The sequence below is a fragment of the Drosophila mojavensis genome, unplaced genomic scaffold, assembly GCF_018153725.1.
Source record: "Drosophila mojavensis isolate 15081-1352.22 unplaced genomic scaffold, ASM1815372v1 contig_136, whole genome shotgun sequence".
Lineage (NCBI taxonomy): Eukaryota > Metazoa > Arthropoda > Insecta > Diptera > Drosophilidae > Drosophila > Drosophila mojavensis.
In genome coordinates, this window is record NW_025318667.1 from 14,185,906 (window position 1) to 14,204,395 (window position 18,490).

Below are 18,490 nucleotides of genomic sequence, written 5' to 3' on the forward strand. Positions count from 1 at the left end.
ACTGCAGCTTGACACTGAATTATGATATACACTACTTTTTTATTTCTCTCTTGATTCAAGTTACCCCAATTTGTGCATAATTTAATAAAAAATGCCAACCAAAATTGCGACAATTTGCACAAATGCGAGCGCGCGCGGCCCTATCATAGCTAAAAGAAGAGTATATATGTATGTACATGCACATACGTAGTCAATTTATATATGTACATATGTATTAGTCACTTGACACGCACTTTGGACTATCCATTTGCCTTGACTCAGACTGCATTTATAGCAATTTCTTTTATCGGGCAATTTGATCGATAGGCGCTGACGAATTAAGTTCACAGTTATTCCAAAAAAAAAAAAAAAAAAAACACGAGTTAGATTTGCAAACTTTCTTTGTCTAGCTGAGATTGTGGCCAACTCTGTGACGAAGCATGCGACACTGGGCCAGCAAAAGTGCATTCGAAAAACGAAGAAGAAGAGAATCTAAGAACATAAGCGAACGCAAAACAATGGCAAGTGAGACAATTGTAAATTAAGCTGAGACAGCAAATAACGGCTGCGGAAATGGCCTTGAGCTACAAATACCTGGGCGTTTGTTTGTTATTGACAAAGCCGCGATCCGTTGTCAAGGTTAGTTGTGCAACTGGCCGCCAGTCAGCGCTTTAGCTATTAACAAGGGTGAATGCCCTCCGAAGGGAAGAAAGGCCTAGGCGAGAGGCCCATGCCTAGGTCCGGTTTTCTACACATCCAATTTCGAGCAGCGAGTTTCGGGGTTTCTCGCTTCCTCTCACGCTTCCAGAGGACTTTGGACCCGGGCGTAATCCAAGTTTCTATTACCGGTTAGACCAGAATCTACCTGATTTATACTTTCTACGCTAATCACCCGCAATCGGGCATCTAAGCTTAATTACCATAATAACAATACCCGTTAGCGTCCCGATAAGCGACAGTGCAAGTCATGCCCACAAGGCCGAAACAAAGTCTGGAAGACAATGGAGGCTGATAACGCTTATCAGTGCGTTTCTTCCTACGTACTCCGCACATACATACATACATATGTATGCATGTATGTGTCATAAAATCATTTGTAATAAAGTTGTTGATGTGTGGCATGGATAAGGAGTGGACTGAGAGTGGGAGTAGGGGGTGAAGCATTCCAGATTTTCTATATACCGCAGAGGGTCATATAAAACTCAATCAGCCATAAAAAGCATAGCGTTATATGAGTCGAAATAATCAAATATTGGGTCTATAAATAGAGTTCGTTTGATTTGTTTGTAAATTTTTGTTTATTAACATCAGATTTTATAGACTGAAGCGCTTATCCGAATTTTTACAGGGTATTCTGTCGTCCGATCATACTCGTACTCGATAGGAACATCTGTAACTAGCTTGAATTCAAAATAATAATCGGCAAACGTTTATTGTGCTCTACAATTACACACACATACACACGCACACATTGAAGAATGCCATTTATTTTCTTTAAAAATGCAGGCACACACACACTCACACACGCATGCATACACGTATAATTGTTTTTGTGTTAAGTAACTGCATAAAGAGAGAAATGCATGCGCGCACACACACACGCACTCATGCATGCGAATACATTGCAAAGAAACATTCGCTACCTCAGCGATGCCAATAATATTTACTAAATTCATACACACACACATACCTACATATGTACATACTGAGTGTCAAATATAAGCATGGAATTGCACTGGCTACTAATTTACAGTTACAGTTATGCAGGCAGTCGAACGAAGAAGAGTGTAAGCAGCGTTCGCTGCTCAAAGAGAGCGCGAGAGAAGCAAACAGATAGAGAGAGAGAGAGATGCAATGAGAGTGAGAGTGAGATCATGTAAAGGTAACAAAAACAAGAATATGCATTTGAAAATGAACGCGTAGGCGCAGATGAGTGCGCAGCGTAAAACAGAAAATAAAGAGAAGCAGCAGCACAACAGCAACAACAACAACAACGGACGCCCCTTTGCCACGCCAACGCGATCTGTTTGCCTGCGCTTGTGCCTGCCTGAGTGTGTGAGTGTGTGCGAGCGTGTTTTGGCTTGCCGGTGAGCCGGCAACGCGGCCGCTGCGACGCCAACAGGCAGTCGTGCCTCAGCACTCCAAAGCAACAGACGTGTTTGTGGACAGACAGACAGACAGGCAGCAACAGCAGTAGAGCAACGCCGAAACAACAGTCAAAACAAATTCTCAGACGCAACTTAAGCAACTTCCCGTTGAAACTAACGTTCCTAAGAGCGTGAACAAAGACAGAGAGTGAGAGCGAAAGGAGCGGAACGAAAGAGGGTCGAACTTTAATCAATGAAAATGTATCCAGTCGCTGTCCAGATGCTGCGTCTGCGTAGCGCCGCCAACGCTTGCGCCCGCACAATCACAACGAATCGCAGGCAGCGCAACACGGCGAGCGTTGAGCGCGCCCAGAGCATCAGCGAGCGGGACAAGTCGCTGCACTACAATGCCGAGGATGGCTACTACAAGACCTCGCCCTACGATCCCATCAAGATCCAAAATGTGCCGTTGCACGAGTACGTCTGGCGCGACTTCAAAAAGTGGGAGAACTCCACGGCAGCGGTAAGTGTAGTTCCACTAACAGCAGTGTTGCCTAACGAACTAAAATAGTGTTTATAGTGGTTGAAAATATAAAAAAAAAAAAATGTTAATGACTACAGAAATTTACTAAGCGAACGATTCGTGAGTGAGAAATAGCTAATATATATTTTTACATATTAAAACTAATTACATTTTAGGGTTTATAAATGCAAATTCAAATACTTTAGAAAACTTCATATCGTATAATTTGCATCCGAAATGTTGGTGAGATCATGATCTGATATTTTACAGTTAATATTTTTTTTTCGAGTGCTTTCATAAGTGTTGTTTCAAGATTCCAATAATTTAACTAGATTTACATATATCATTCATAAATGAGAATGAGAATGAGATATAAAATTATATGAAAAATATTATGAAAATAAAATGGAAGATCCATTACATTCGAAATATTACGGAGAAATAATTTAAGAAGAAAAAAAATGTTTTTTTTGTTTTGTGCTTTGAAATGTTTTTTGATTGATTAAAAAATATAATTTGAAAGTTTCTGTAGATTATAAAAATTCTATGATATTCTAAAACTGAAAAAATAAATATGTATTCCTCCAGTTTAGTCTGGAATTTAATAACAAAGCAATTTACGTCTTTGGCTGTATGGAGTGTTATTAGTAATTTTCGAGTATTCCACAACTACCAGCTGCTCGATCTGAAGTTCATATATATAATACAAACACTCTATGTATATCCTATGGACAAATTAAGTTCTAGATAGAGCCAATTGAACTGAAGCAGCTACTTGAAATCTCCACTGATATATCATCTTATCAATTGATGGGGTAGATCGAAGTGATTTATAGAGCCTAGGCAATTATTGGAAATTGGGACAACTATCAACTAGTTCGTACACCTATTTACTATACCCTTACCCAATGTCTTATCGTTTCACTATAACTGAATTTCGTTAGTCTGATTTTTGTTTATGCCATTTCATTGAACCTGAACCTATGCCAATACCTGGTGTATACCTGTACATATATGTATATGTTTATGTATATATGTATATGCGTGTCTGTTTATATATTCTTCCCTGGCACTCTGTGCTGAGTCGCTATCGAGTCGATAAGTCGCATGTAAATTTTGATTGGACTGCGCGACTTGAATCACGAAAGCATTCACAAGTTTCCCTGGAATTTCGCTTAGCTCAGATCTATCGGTTGCGGGCGACATCTTGCCTAGCACAGGTGTTTATATGGGTCATTTCTTTGTTGCTCTTGTTTTCGCCAGATAAGATGTGCTTAGTCTATTGTGTACCCCGTAAGCAAAAATACCTATGTAGATAAGTGCGAAAGTGAAATAAAATATATAGTGCGAACTACGCCTTCACACTGAAAAATTTGAGATAAGGGAATGTCATACATGAATGATAATGGAAATACCCATAATATATATATGTATATGCGTCTATTTTAATGATATGGTTATATATGTGTATTATACTTAGAGAGAGACAGAGAGAGAGAGAGAGAGAGAGACAGAGAAAGGGAGAGAAAGGAAGGGCCCATTTGTAGCGCTTCGCTTGGGGCCTTGACCAGTTCAAGTCGACTGTGAAAAGGCATCAAATTGCTTTACATGCCCGATAAGAGCAACAATGACTGCGAGGGGTATGCAAGGGATAAAGCGCAGTTATGACGTATGCCAACTATTTCAGACGGCAGTGCTCGACTAGCAGATACCCTGTAGGTGCCATGTTTTCAAAATACCTGAAATATGCTTACATAAATAAGATCTCGATTGATTAAACCAATTTGTATAGCACTATATAGTATATACTTAAAATATATAGGATATACTGTGTATATACTTATAAGAATCTTTGATAATTTAGAGTTTTTATTGCTAAAATATTTCACACTTTTTATTTTGCCCTACTATAGCTTAAGTCAGTTTGAATAATAGACTGAGTATGTGCTATAGGGTATACACGACTACATCATACTCTGTTTAAAATGCTTTGAATTGATCTATAGAAATTGAAGCTCATCTATTTAAAGTGCTGATTCTCGACTCAAAAGCTAATGCTTCTGCTAGAGAATAATTCAATATGTGGGCGTGGCATATCCTCAAAGCGTATGCAAATCGAATATACTCTACGTTACTTGGCGAACAGGGTATATGAGACAAAAATGCAACTAGTAAGAGATTGATAATGGAATTGAGAAATCAAAATGCAAGAGGCGAGTAGGACAGTGACAGACAGCAAGAGACAGAGAGAGAGAGAGAGAGAGAGATGAAGTGGGGAGGGGTAGAGCGAACGAGCGACTATAAATAGCCGCATGATCGAGGCAACTGTCGGGCTTGCATAAGCACCGCGCACCGCACACCGCCCACGCGCCCCGCCCACACCAAGGCGACAAACAACAACAGCAACAAAAACCGCCCGCTGCAGCCGCCCTGACCGCTGACTCGGCCCCTCCGCCACGAAATCAAAGTGCAAAAGTCGCTCATTGAAATTGATTAGCTTACTACAGTGGGGCAATATCAGGGTTTGCCTGCTCAAATGTGCACGTAAGGCGCAAACGGCGACTTGTGCACACTTTAGACTTCGTCTGGCTGAATTAAATGCAATGCACACACGTACACACATACAAATATATTATATGAAATCTAGTTAGCTGCACAGTGGGTGCAAAGTGCGAATTGTTCCAATTAAATGTCGATTCGCCATGCAACAAAAGCAACAACAAAATGAACACAAATTGCCTCAAGTTCGTTATATATGGTAAAGCGTGCAGTCTCGTTTCGCCATAAAATGCATGACATGGCCTATATAGTTCAAGATATAGTATGTAAATACATATATATAAATACAGAGATGGAGAGGGAGAGAGAGAGAGAGAGAGAGAGAGAGAATAGTTTACAGAAACAATTCTAAGCAACTTGAAATTTTGTTTCCATCAACTCGATCAAAATATGTTCATACTTGTTTATATGTCTGTACATATATATAGTCGTATATATATATATAATAGTTGGTCATAAGCCTGTAAATAATACGACTCCATGCCGTATAATACTCGTAAAACATTCTCAGGCGCCTGCGATTCGATTCTTTGAATTTTGTAAATTTTTTAATTAGCAACGCAAGATAAGCGGGCTAAACAAAGTTCAGAGGCTTGTTGACGTTTATATAGATTGAATTTAGATGACTCTTTATCATCATATTTCGGCCCTTTACTATTTTGGAGTCAAAGAGCTACATTATTTATTCTGTGCTTTTGCAGACATCTCAGCTGCCCCAAAAATATTCTAACAGATCTATTACTCTCCAACTAGGTATTAGAGATTTACATGGTGTGAGACCTCTATAAGTATAAATATATATGTATATATACATATATAGCTAGTTAGTACGACATCCAGAGTTTATAAATAATCAGTTCCATGCATGCTGTTGAATTTATAAATTTATAGACCTCTTTGACTCTAGTTTATAATATTTTTGAATAGTTCTCAATATATGTTTACAATTTTGATTTGGATCTCGATTATTTTATATGCCAGCTCTGCTAAGAAATTAAAAGTTCTTAAGATTTTTCTATAATTTTATTGATATTCAAATTTTGTATTTTTGCATAATTTTAATGAAACTAATTTTACGTTTACTATCTTTTTTATTTCACTTAATTTAATCATTTAAAAATCTTTTTAATTAAGTAAAATTTGACTTGTAGCAAGTCACTGAAGCAAATTTGTTCTACTTTTGCGCTAGCTACAAGATCAATTGATTTGCTCTCTCCCTTTCTCTCTCTCTCTCTCTCTCTCTCTCTCTCTTAACACAGCCCTTGAGCTTATCGCGCAAGAGCATTGAACTATTCGTTGTGCGCGTCTGCTAACATGATTTTAATATGTTTTTAATTGTCCAATAATAGGTGTGCCGAAACAATCAAATAGAGACAAACACACACACACACACGCACACACATACATATAATTACACACACACGCGTCTAAGCTAACAATCGCTAATTACGATTGTTTTGCATTTGCATTCGCTCAAAACAATTAGCCGCAAATCATCTGTTGCTCTTTTTGCCTTTGCTTTTGCTTTTGCTTTTGCTTTTGCCTTTGCTTGTAGTTCCTGCGGTGGGCCTGGCCTTCTTGTGTGAGCGTGACAGTGACAGTGGGTGAGCGGGATTGACTGTGCTCTCGTCGTTGTCGTCGTCCTCTTTGTTGTTGTTGTCGCGTTTGGCCAGCGAAAAAGTCAACAAACGTCGCGACGTGCGAAACAACGAGTGATACACGCACACACACACACACATGCAGTCACACACACACACACACACACACACACTTGGATATATGGCCATTGGCCACAGAATGGGAGAGCGCGAGCGCAGAGTAATCATCTCTTTGGTTCTCTCTTTTGTGTCTTATGCAGACTTTGTACTTTGCCCCACTGAACTTTGATCAGTGGCCGCGGCGCAGCTCGAGCGGAACGCAGCAGCAGCGCGTCAACTGTTCGAAATTATTTTTCTGGTTTTTATTTTTTATTTGAAATTTTATTTAAATGGTCTTCTTGTTTTTTTTTTTTTTTTTTTTTTTTTTTTTGTTATTTTGCTTAATTTAGTTGATTTCTTAAAATTCGACATTTTAATGTGCTTGTTTTTTGCCGTTTCTCTTGTGTTCCCTTGTTTTCGTCTATTTTTATTTATAATTCGCGCTGCGCAAATAATATTAGCATCGACTAGCCGGTCCGCCTTAGCCCCGCCTTACTAGCCAAGTCTAAAACAGGGCCTTTGCTGATAGACCGGGTTTCATTTAAACATGGCCTTGAGAAAGGTCAAGCTCTTAGCTAGCCAAAGCTTCGGCAATGGAGGGCAAAATGAACGTTATCAAGATCAGCGTAAACAACTTTACCATCTGTCATATATGTATGTATGTCATATAGATATATGATGTATTTGTAGGGAATTTGTTACTCAAGATAAAGTTAAATCATGGACAAATCAAATACATTTGTCTTAGACGGCTGAGATAGCTCTATGCAATATAATTTAGTTATTTTCTTGTCCGATAAGCACTTTGCACTGCTCAACCATATCACAACGCTTTATCTATGTATATTTTATTCGCGTTTTATAATCCAATAATTGTCATTTAGTGCCCTCACTTTTCCTCTATTTACTTTCAAGTGTGATTCTACTGCGGCCCAGGCGATTCTATGTTAATCGAACTCAATTCGTATAACCATGACCTATTTTCCATGCTAAGCACTAGGCTGATGTCAGAGTGGCCGCAATAAGCGATACGATAATATTGAGTGACAATGTGCGAGAAAGCTCTGCATGCAGATTTGCATGTAATCGCTTCAAGCATGTCCGAGTGCAAGCGAAGCGAGAAGAGAGCCAAAGCGAAAAGTAAAGCGAGTTGCGAGAAAGCATTTCTGAATCGCTTTCTCGCTTTATCGCATGATTAAGCTTTTCTGATGCGTGTGTTTTTGTTGCGTGCTGAGCTTAAATAGCCGTTGGTTAGTGGGTGAAATATTGTATGTTCTTTTTCGCAATTCAAGCTTAAAGAACAGTTTGTTTCAAAACCATTTATAAATAATCAAAAGTATTGATAGTATTGGACGGATGAAAAACATTGAAGACATTGCGACTGAGACTAAAATTTGAGCACTCGCAATGACTACAATTTAAATACTCTCAATGTTTCCCTCTTTGAGGATAGCTTTTACTCCGTCATGTCATCGCTTTGCAGATCGCTGCGATAATTATCGGTTATAGCATCGCATCGCTTATCGCGGCCTCTCGACATCAGCCTTATTACAGGTCTGTCCAAAATTTTGCACTCAAGTGTTTGAGATTGTTGAACTTTTGTCAGCTTTTTTCAGAATATTCTATTTATAATACCATTGAAAGAGAAATAAAATAATATTTTCATGATAAGTTAAAAAAAAATATTGTTGTTTGCAAATTTTATAGATAGAATCTATATTTCATGCTGACTAATCTATATTATTATTTGTTGTTCTATATTATGAGGGGCATATTATAGAAATACGATTTTTAGCAATTTTCTACAAAAATAGGTTTTTTGATCGTGCCACAAATCCATGCATATAACGGTTAAATCTCAAAATATACCTAACTTATATCATAATATATTTTATATTAAATAATCTTTGACTAAGCTTTGTGGAAAAATAATTTTATTGCTTCATTTGGTTGTTTTAATCCTTGATCAAATATATGTATATATATGATCTTTTTTTCCATTACTTCCAAAACTGTTTCCATGAGATCTCACAATCCTGTCCTATATATATTTTTTTAAGACTTTCTCAGACTCTATACTCCGTTGATCGGATGAGAAATCAATTCCTATTTGCTAATCACACCCACCTTTACTCTTTCAGGTCTGCGTGATCACAGATCGGCAATATACGTACGCCCAGCTTCGCGATGCTAGCGCCGCCTTTGCCGTGCGCCTGCAGACCAAGTTCAAGCTGTTCAAGCCCGATATTCTTGCCATTTGTCTGCCAAATATGCCAGAGTATCCGATCGCAGCGCTGGGCGCTATCGAAGCTGGTCTCGCTGTGACTACAATCAATCCAATTTATACGCCAGGTAGGATCCGGGAGGGAGGTGCCAGCACGTGGGCGTCGCATCGTGTTCGTCGGAGCGACGTACTCGCGATAAGCTCACATACGATTAAATCTGGTTTAATTATCCCTTATCAGAGCTGGAATTGTTGAGTTAACGAGCGGGCGAGCGTAGTCCGAGTCCAAAGATCAGTGTACCAGATTACCCCGAATTATATTCGCGAGGTTATGAACTCGTCTCGAAGACTGACTGACGCACATCTGTCTATCAATTGTTGCTCTAACTAAGCTCTGCTCTAACACAAACGGATGCCACACAATATAAACAAGTAAAAACACACGCAAGTCGTGAGCAGGGGTCGGGAGGGATTAAATGGGGGAGTGCCAAGCTTAGTGGGTTGACTGATAGTAGAGAGACCTCAGCACAAGTTTAAATAATAATAATTCGCATTGAGTGCGACATAAAAGAATTATTTAAGAGGCTGGGATAAAAATAGATCTATACGAATAAGAAATGCACAAATCGGAAAGGGGAATAACAGAAAGAAGAAGACCTCTGCCAAAAGGGATAACCAACTGTCTAGATAAATCCTGCAAAAAATGATATACGGAAAAATATGATAATTAAACGAAAGCTAAAATTAATATTGATATTGATTAGGATATATCCTTAGGCATGCGAATAACAGCAGTGCAAAGAAAGACAAATGACGGGAAGTATGAAGAAAAACATGGGACATAGCTGTTCGAGCAAACATTTACGAATGCCACATGAAGAAGAATGCCAACAAGAAGACTACAGATTGAATCAAAAATAAAATACAGTCGAGTCTCGATAATTCTTACCATGTTAATTCGAAAATCGCAAAAAATCGAAGCAAATTCTATCCCTAATTTGAATTTCTAGGTAAATCGGAAGAAAAACTGATCCCCTTGCCATTTCAAACTATCGGTAATTTACTGTATAAGGAAATATGGGAAAAATAAAAGTTGCTAATATTGCAAAAGCGAAAGTTTACGAATGCCACATAAAGAAAACTCAATCTAATCAACATGGGATAAGGGATAAGGAATAAGAGTTAGGTAATTGATTTCAGCATGGGCTAATCTTACGCTTTGCTTTGCAGATGAAATCTCACGCCAGCTGACGTTTAGCAATGCCAAGTTCCTGGTGGGCAGCGTGCCTGGCTATGCCGCGCTGCGGGAGGCCTGCCAGCTGGCTGGCAAGCAGATACCCATCGCAGTGGTGCGCAGCAGCGAGACGGAGCTGCTGCCGGCGGGAGCGATTGATTTCTTTGAGCTGATAAGCACGGAGAATGTGCGCTACGACGAGCTGTGCCCGCCGAAGGATGCGACGCCTGATGACATGGTCTTTCTGCCCTTCTCCTCGGGCACGACGGGGCTGCCCAAGGGCGTGGTCCTGTCCCACAACAATATCAGCAGCAACTGCGAACAGATAGAGGATGCGCTGCCCATCGACTCACTCCAGTTCCAGGACACGTTGCCCGCGGTGCTGCCTTTCTTCCATATCTACGGCCTCACCGTGGTCATGCTGTCGAAGCTGGGCAAGGGCGCCCGGCTGGCCACGTTGCCTGCCTTCAAGCCGGACGACTTCATCAAGGCTCTCGACACCTACAAGGGCAGCATCCTCAATCTTGTGCCGCCCATTGGTGAGTTGTTGCATGAAGCAGCTCTACTGTAGCTGCATACTGATTGAACTTTTGTTTCCCTTTCGCCGCAGCCTTGTTCATGATCAACCACCCAAAGCTAACGAAGGACCTGGCTTCAGCGCTGCGCGTTGTCATGTCCGGTGCGGCGCCCATTGGCCAAAACGACGTCGAGCGCTTCCTGCAGAAGTGAGTAGCGTGCCCAGCCGAGCTCTAGATAAGCCTTTATCAACCTGCCGATATGATCCTATAACCCCATAGTTATCCTTCGCATATCTTGGCCTATATCTTGTTTGATCTCTGAAGTACGTCGTATCTATATCTTATTATTCCATATATGGGTTATCTCAACCTGCCGTTATGATCCTATAACCCTATTGTTATGCTTCGCATATGCTCTAGGTCACATCTTCTTAATCATCGTCACCTTGTCCTATATGTTGAGCAGATTTTGTTAGATCTCTTAAGAGCGTCGTATTTATATCTTATTATTCCACATATGGGTTATCTTAACCTTTCGTTATGATCCTATCATCCCATAGTTATCCTTCAAATATCTTGGCCTATATGTTGAGCCAACTTTGTTTGATCTCTGAAATGCGTCTTATTTATATGTGTTATCTCATATGTGATATCCCAACCTGTCGCTATTTATGATCCTATAGCCCCATTGTTATCGTTCGCATATGCTCTGGGTCACATCTTCTTAATCGTCGTTACCTTCTCCTATATGTTGAGCAGACTGTTAGATCTCTGAAGTTTATATCTTATTATTCCATATATGGGTTATCTCAACCTGTCGCTATGATCCTTTAACCACATAGTTATCCTTCACATATGATCTAGCTACCATCTTCTTAATCTTCCCTACCTTGGCCTATATGTTGAGCCAAGTGGTTAGATCTCTGAAGTGCGTCGTATTTATATCTTATTATTCCACATGTGGGCTATCTCTTGCTAATCTCCAACTTGTGATAAACCTATTTACAGTTACCTGAAGCCCCTTTGTTTGTCTGACAAGATGCTCTAAAAATCACACTAGTAATCTTTTGATAAGTTGCTGATAGCGCACATTAGTCTCCTCGTAAGCTGTTACAGAGCCATTTACACATTGTTAATCACTTGATAAGATTCTGTGAATTAGCTGATAAGTTTTAGTAAGCCCTTTTATAATCTCTCCATTTCAACTTCATGTTTGCCGCATTAGTTCGTAAGCTTGTTAAGGTTTTATTGATATATTTCGATAAGTACTTTCGATATATAATGATAACTCATTTTTGCTTGACGAATTTTTATAAGTATTGTGAGTCAGGTTGACGCCATTTATCGGAAAATCTCTCCTTTCGATTATTAACTAGAGAAACGATCTCTCACACTATATCAAATTTTATATATTCTGCGAACTGCTAGCTTTCCGATCTATTGAAAGGTCTTTTGGGTCTTACCCCAACAATTTCAACGTAGTTCATTATATTTAACTGCCGGAAAATGTTTTGCTATGCATAGGTTAATCTCCGATCAGGCTAGATATATATATTTATATGTGCTATACATGACTCTACATACGTATATCATCTACATAGCTAATTCCGCTTCCACTCTGCTGACATAGGTTCCCGAATACGCGCTTCATGCAGGGCTACGGCATGACGGAGGCATCGCCCGTTATCCTGATGACGCCCGAGGGCAATACACGGTACGCCTCGACAGGTGTGCTGCCTGGCAGCACGGAGGCCAAGATCGTGCCCCTGGATGCGACCGATTTGAAGGGCGTGGGAGCACGCATGACCGGGGAGCTGTGCGTGCGCGGTCCGCAGGTGATGTCCGGCTATTTGAACAATCCGGAGGCCAACGAGCTGACCTTCTTTCCGGGCAAATGGCTGCGCACGGGCGATGTGGCCTTCTTCGATGAGGATGGCTACTTCTATATAACGGATCGCATGAAGGAACTGATCAAGGTTAAGGGCTTTCAGGTGCCGCCAGCTGAGCTGGAAGCGGTGCTGCGCGACCATCCGAAGATCTTAGAGGCAGCCGTCTTTGGCATACCCCACGAGCTGAACGGCGAGGCGCCGCGAGCCATCGTTGTGCTGCGCCAGAACGAGACGGCAACGGCCGAGGAGATAGCCGCGTATGTCGCGGAACGTGTCGCACACTACAAGAAGCTCGAGGGCGGCGTCATCTTTGTCGATGAGGTGCCCAAGAATCCGACCGGCAAAATACTGCGCAAGGATCTCAAAGAAAAGTATTCGGACTGAGCCAGCCAATCTCGCAATCTGCTGTTTTTACATAGCTGTTAAACATCTATTTTATGTCTTATTATTATTTTATTTTATTTTTTTTTTTTTTTTTTTGAGAGAATTTCAATTACCATTTGGTATCTCTGTGGATCCGATAAAATGTGACCCTTCAATGTTGGCAATCGCCAGTGAAGATGCGGGCATTGTGAGCATTGCATTTAGACGAGTGGCCCCCAGGGTGGCTGCGACAATAGCGAGTAAAGCATAGCGAGTAACGAGTAGCACGTAGAGAGTAGCGAGTAATGAGAGTCGCGAAGTGAAAAGCTAAAAGCGCAGGGCGAATAGGAAGTAGCGAGTAGCGAGTAGGAAGTAGCGCGAATAATGGCTGGAGCATTGCAAGTGCCAAGAATGGATAGCAACAAGCGAGTAGCGAGTGACAGGATGGGAGTAGCGAGGAACGAGTGGAACCTAAGGGATAATTGTTAACGTGTATCATTTAGCGAGTAGCGAGTGACAGGATGGGAGTAGAGAGTAACGAGTGGGACCTAAGGGATAACTGTTAACGTGTATCATTTAGCGAGTAGCGAGTAACGCGAATAATTGCTAGAGCATTGCAAGTGCCAAGAATGGATAGCAACTAGCAAGTAGCGAGTGACAGGATGGGAGTAGAGAGTAACGAGTGGGACCTAAGGGATAGCGAGTAGCGAGTAGCGAGTAAATAGTCACTGGATTGGTCCATAGCTTGTAAGTGTCGTAGCACTATTTAGTCTCGTAGCCTAGGCTTGTGTGTACCTAAACTGCAACAGAATATATCTATTGATAACGCTGGACCAGCATAGTATACCATAGTATACACCAATATCAGTCCGATTCCCAACGGACATAGCCCTAAGCCAACACATTTATTATTATTTTTGGTTTTTTTTTTTTTTTTTTTTGTTATCTGTATGAATAGTATGTAAGCTAGTATTTAGATATTGATATATTTACAACTGTGTATGCGTATGTCTATGTATTTTACTTGTATATGAACGTTTTGTAATAAAGATTTGAGTGACCAACTATATAGCCGAGTGTTTCCATAGTAAAAGACTTGCCATATGTGCATATATGTATGTGTTTTTCTGTTTTTCTTTTCAATTTATTTATTTACGACAAAATACACAAAATTTTAGATTCGATTTATTTAGTTACATTATTCTCTTGCACTGTGAAACATCAATTTAAGTTATTTGCACTTAATATACAATAGAAAAAAAATATATATATATTCATTTATATATGTATATATATATATACATATATATATTTTGTTATATATATTTTATACTTTTGTTGTTCTGAATTGTGTGTAAATGCGTTTACGTTGCAGATTCTTCTTCGGTTAATCTAGTTGTTCTTATTGTTGTTGTTGTTGTTGTTCTCTTTTTTTCTTTCTTAACAATTTTCGTTATCGGAATTTCATTTCTCTTTTCTCTTAACAGGGCTGCATTCACTGTGCTGAATTGTCTAGATCTGCTGAGCAATCTAAAGTAGTCCTCAATACAATTTTGATTGAAGTTGAAGCCCAGAATTGTATAGAGTAAAGAAATAAGTGAGAAGGAGTAAGGAGTTTTTGTTTGACTCACGATCGATCAAACTAATTGAAGATCATTCTACATATACCTAGATAATTTATAGACACCTAAAGTTTAGTCGAGATTCTTTCTTGATTGCTTGACAATATTTAGCCTAATAGATTTGCTCAACTCGAATGAAAACTTGATGGAATTATGTTGGAGCTCAGAATCGATCTCATCCGACCCAGTAACAATCGCATCAATTATTGCTTGCGTTTTTCGAGGAAAACTCTAGAATTGCTTCGCAGATTTCGTAATGCAGCGAAGTTTAGCAGCCCCGTTGAATTATACTAGAAAACCAAAACTAGGATAAAGCAAAAAAATAATAATAATAAATATATGGAAAAAAAACTTTTTTTATTTTAGCTCTTTCTCTCTATACGTATATATTTATAGATTCTTTTTATTCGTTAAGAGGGACAAATAGACTGGACATACATAAAAAATTGTTTTAACTAAATTTATGTTTTAATAAAAGGGAAATTTCGTGTGTGAATGTGGAAGAACGGCTGCGACTGAGGCGTCATTGAACTGAATGTGGGTGTGTGTGCGTGTATGTGAGTGTGTGCGTGAGTGTGTGTGTGTGTGTGTGTGTGTTAGAGTGCCTGTTGGTTCCTGGGTTGGCACAGTGGGACGTTGTCGTTGTCGATCTATCAGGCAGTACTTGTAGTTGTAGTGTTGTTAAACGGTTTGAGTGCAGTGTTGGATAGCAACCAAGCAATGCGTTTGATGGCACTGATCAACACTTAACGTATGCAAATGCATTTGTGCGTCTGTAGTTGAGCTTACGAACTAAAAATGGTGACAAATACAAATACAAATTAAAATACAATTAGACACACATACACACACAACTGTGCGTATGCGTGCGTGAGTGTACGTCAATATGTGTAAATATATAAATATACATATATGTGAGTGTGGGTGTATCTATATATGTATGCAACTAGCATACTATTTTTTTTTTTTTTCATTTCATTTGTTTTTTTTTTTTTTTTGTATAAATGTTGTTTTTTTTTTTTTTGGTATCGGTAATTTTTGCTTATTTATCGAGAAAAGGCCACAAAATGCGTTTGCGAATGCGTGCGAAATGCTTAATTCTTTCTTGTTCTGTTTTTTTATTTTTTTTTATTTTTTTTTAGTATTTATATTTAGCAATAGCTTTAGTTTGATCGGATTCGTCATTTGATTTGTCAAACTACTCCCAGAGGTCTTCTTGGTGGGCGGGGGGCTTTGCTTTGCTTTTCTTTTGTTGTTTCTCTTTTTGTTGCACACACACACACACACTGACACACATAATATCGGAGTACATTTTGCTATATATACATATATCGTAATATATATATATATATATATATGTATATGTAAGATTATCGTTCGATTCCATTGATGCTTCCAATGCGCTCGCCAGCTCGCTCTAACAAATGGGTTCTTCTTCTCTCTCTATCGTTCTCGTTTTCGGTTGCCTCTCTCTCTCCCTCTCTCTTTCTCTCTCTTTCTCCTTCTCCTTCTCTTTGTCCTTCTCGTTCCGTCATTTCCAGTTGCAATTCCGTTTGGGGTTACGTTGTCATTGCCATTTGCTGCACATCCCATTCGATTAGGTTTCACGCCTTGGCTCCGGGTATCTTGGACAGCACCTTGGAGAGATCCACCCCGGTCAGCGCATTGATCGAGGGCGGCAGCTGGGCCACCAGGCGTGTCACATCGTTGGTCAGATTGTCGTTGCCTCCGATCAGGACGATCTCATCCGTCTTGGCCAATGGGGCCGCCACCTCTGCTGCGATCTGTAATCAAATGCAAATGTATTAATCTGTCTCTCTCCTGCGCTTTCTCTCTCTTTCTCTGTCTCTTACCTTGGGCAGTGACTCGAGCACAATGTTCATGATGGCAGCATCGCCGTACTGCTTATAGACATTCGCCTTTATTCGCATGCGCTCCGCCTCCGCCTTGCCCACCAGCTCGATGGCGTGAGCTTCCGCAGCGCCGATCTTCCGGATACGCTCCGCCTCGGCTCTGGCGCTCTCAATGGTCTGACATCTGTTTTGGGGGGGGAGAGGAGAATAGAAAGGGAGTTAGCCAGATGAACTGTTTCTCAATATTACTCATACGAAATGTGGTACGGAGCACAATTTGCATTTATGAATCGCGCTTACCCTACATAAAACTATTTATATCTATAAAATTGGTCAGGAGTAAGGCTAATCCCAAGGATTTGCGCAATATATAAATATGTAAATATAATAGAGAATTTAATTTGTAGACTAAAAATATGCATGAGCATATGGATAAAGTTGGAATACTGAATATGAGGGCAAGTGATCTCAGTTTTATGTAAATATAATTATAAATATATATACATATATATGCATATTACGTATACGCTTCGTTGTGCAAGGCAAAATGATATCAGTAGGCAATCAAGAATCTATTTTTAGCTTGAACTGAGCTCGAATATCGAACCCGATGTATATTTGAATTATCTGTAATTCTATTCTTCCAAGCCAAGTTGAGCAGGAACTTGAAAGTTTCTTAGCGAGTGTAGGGGATCTGAGCTAGTCATCGTTTGCTTCACTTACTGTTTGCCCTGGGCGATTGTCTGCACGCGATAGGCCTCGGCCTCGGCGGGCAGCTTGACGGTGCCGATGAGTTCACGGTCCTTGCGCTGCACTTCCTGCGACTCGATCTCGATCTGCTTGCGGCGCTCGACAACGTCGATCTGGATCTCCTCGTTGCGGATGCGCTGGCGTATCTTGGCCGCCTGCAGCTCATAGGCCAGCTGCGACTCGGCCTTGGCCGTGTTGATCTCCTGATCGAAGTTGGCCTTCTGCAGTTTGTACATGCGCGTATTGTCCTCGATCTTCGTGTCCGTCGAGTACTTCACATCCATGGCGCTCTTCTCGCACTCGGCCTCCCGGATGCCAGCGTCACGATTGGCCTCCGCCACGCCCGCATCCGCGTCACGCTTCACCACCGCCGTCTGCGCCTTGCCCAGCGAGGCCAAGTACTGCACATCATCGTAGACATCCTTGATGGTGAAAGACAGAATCTCGATGCCCATGCGGCCGACATCCGGTGCGGCTACCTCGCGCACAAGCGCAGCGAACTGGTCGCGATCTTTGTAGACTTCTTCGACTGTAAGCGTTCCTGTGGTTCGATAGAGAGGGAGAGCGAGAGCATGAGAGAGTGCGTGAGTGAGGTGAGAGCGTGTTATATTCTATAATCGATGCTAAGCATAGCTAATGCTTTCTTACCGTTTCACCACCAACCAGGTGGTGCCCACTATCATGACCACCTTAAAGGCCCCAATCCACACCATCGACATGACTCGCTGTTGTCTGTTGGCTCTTCAAAGCCCAACTAATTTAGCACTGACAGCCGCGAGCACCGTTCTTAGTGGTTTATACCTAGCCTAGGCAGTCTGCTAGTTGTTTCCTTTTAATCAAGACATTTGTATTACCCTTGACGTCATTGGCGCAGTCTTATCGACTAGCTCTTGCCCCTTATCAGCGCACGTCACTGTGCTGCGAACGGTAAAAGCTCGCGGTCAGAGCTTAAAGCCCTTCAAGCTTACAACAATTGGAATTCGCAGAGCTTTGAATTGCTTTTAGCACTTTTTGATTTATGTTCACCTCGAATTTAGCACGAACCACTAAAATAGGAAATGTTTTCTGTGATTTGTCTGAGAAGTATTTAACGAGTTTACTTTTTATATATTTTTCAAATAATTAATTAACAAAATTGCAAAGAGAAATAATCTCTATTTATTTATCTTTCGTTTTGCAGCAGGCTGGCAAC

At 40.5% G+C, this 18,490-nt stretch overlaps 2 protein-coding genes across 6 annotated transcripts in view; one reads left to right on the forward strand and one right to left on the reverse strand.

Moving 5' to 3' along the window:
* The first annotated feature begins 2,080 nt into the window (after positions 1-2,080).
* LOC6583815 (4-coumarate--CoA ligase 3) lies at positions 2,081-14,140 on the forward strand. The gene is made up of 5 exons (XM_002009444.4): positions 2,081-2,589; positions 8,987-9,197; positions 10,300-10,842; positions 10,914-11,028; positions 12,452-14,140. Exons 1-5 carry the CDS (start codon positions 2,320-2,322, stop codon positions 13,092-13,094), a joined length of 1,782 nt encoding a protein of 593 aa, XP_002009480.3. The 5' UTR covers positions 2,081-2,319; the 3' UTR covers positions 13,095-14,140.
* Positions 14,141-15,720: 1,580 nt separating this feature from the next.
* Positions 15,721-18,490, reverse strand: part of LOC6583816 (flotillin-2) — a 127,869-nt gene continuing 125,099 nt past the window's right edge. For 4 of the 5 annotated variants that reach the window (XM_032732097.2, XM_002009445.4, XM_032732098.2 and 1 more), the window contains 3 exons: positions 17,272-17,839; positions 16,549-16,732; positions 15,721-16,479 (listed from right to left, as the gene is read on the reverse strand). In XM_032732097.2, coding sequence (XP_032587988.1) covers positions 16,300-16,479; positions 16,549-16,732; positions 17,272-17,839 — 932 coding nt within the window. In that variant the 3' untranslated portion in view covers positions 15,721-16,299. Of the gene's footprint in view, positions 16,480-16,548; positions 16,733-17,271; positions 17,840-17,946; positions 18,055-18,490 lie in introns of those variants that run through there. The other variant, XM_032732099.2, reaches the window with a different exon arrangement.

What these genes read in the sequence shown, in the direction of transcription:
- LOC6583815 (XM_002009444.4), top strand. Translation starts at nt 2,320, where the DNA reads ATGAAAATGTATCCAGTCGCTGTCCAGATGCTGCGTCTGCGTAGCGCC. An exon ending in CAATCCAATTTATACGCCAG is followed by an intron (nt 9,198 to 10,299) that starts GTAGGATCCGGG and finishes TTTGCTTTGCAG; the next exon opens with ATGAAATCTCACGCCAGCTG. An exon ending in GTCGAGCGCTTCCTGCAGAA is followed by an intron (nt 11,029 to 12,451) that starts GTGAGTAGCGTG and finishes CTGCTGACATAG; the next exon opens with GTTCCCGAATACGCGCTTCA.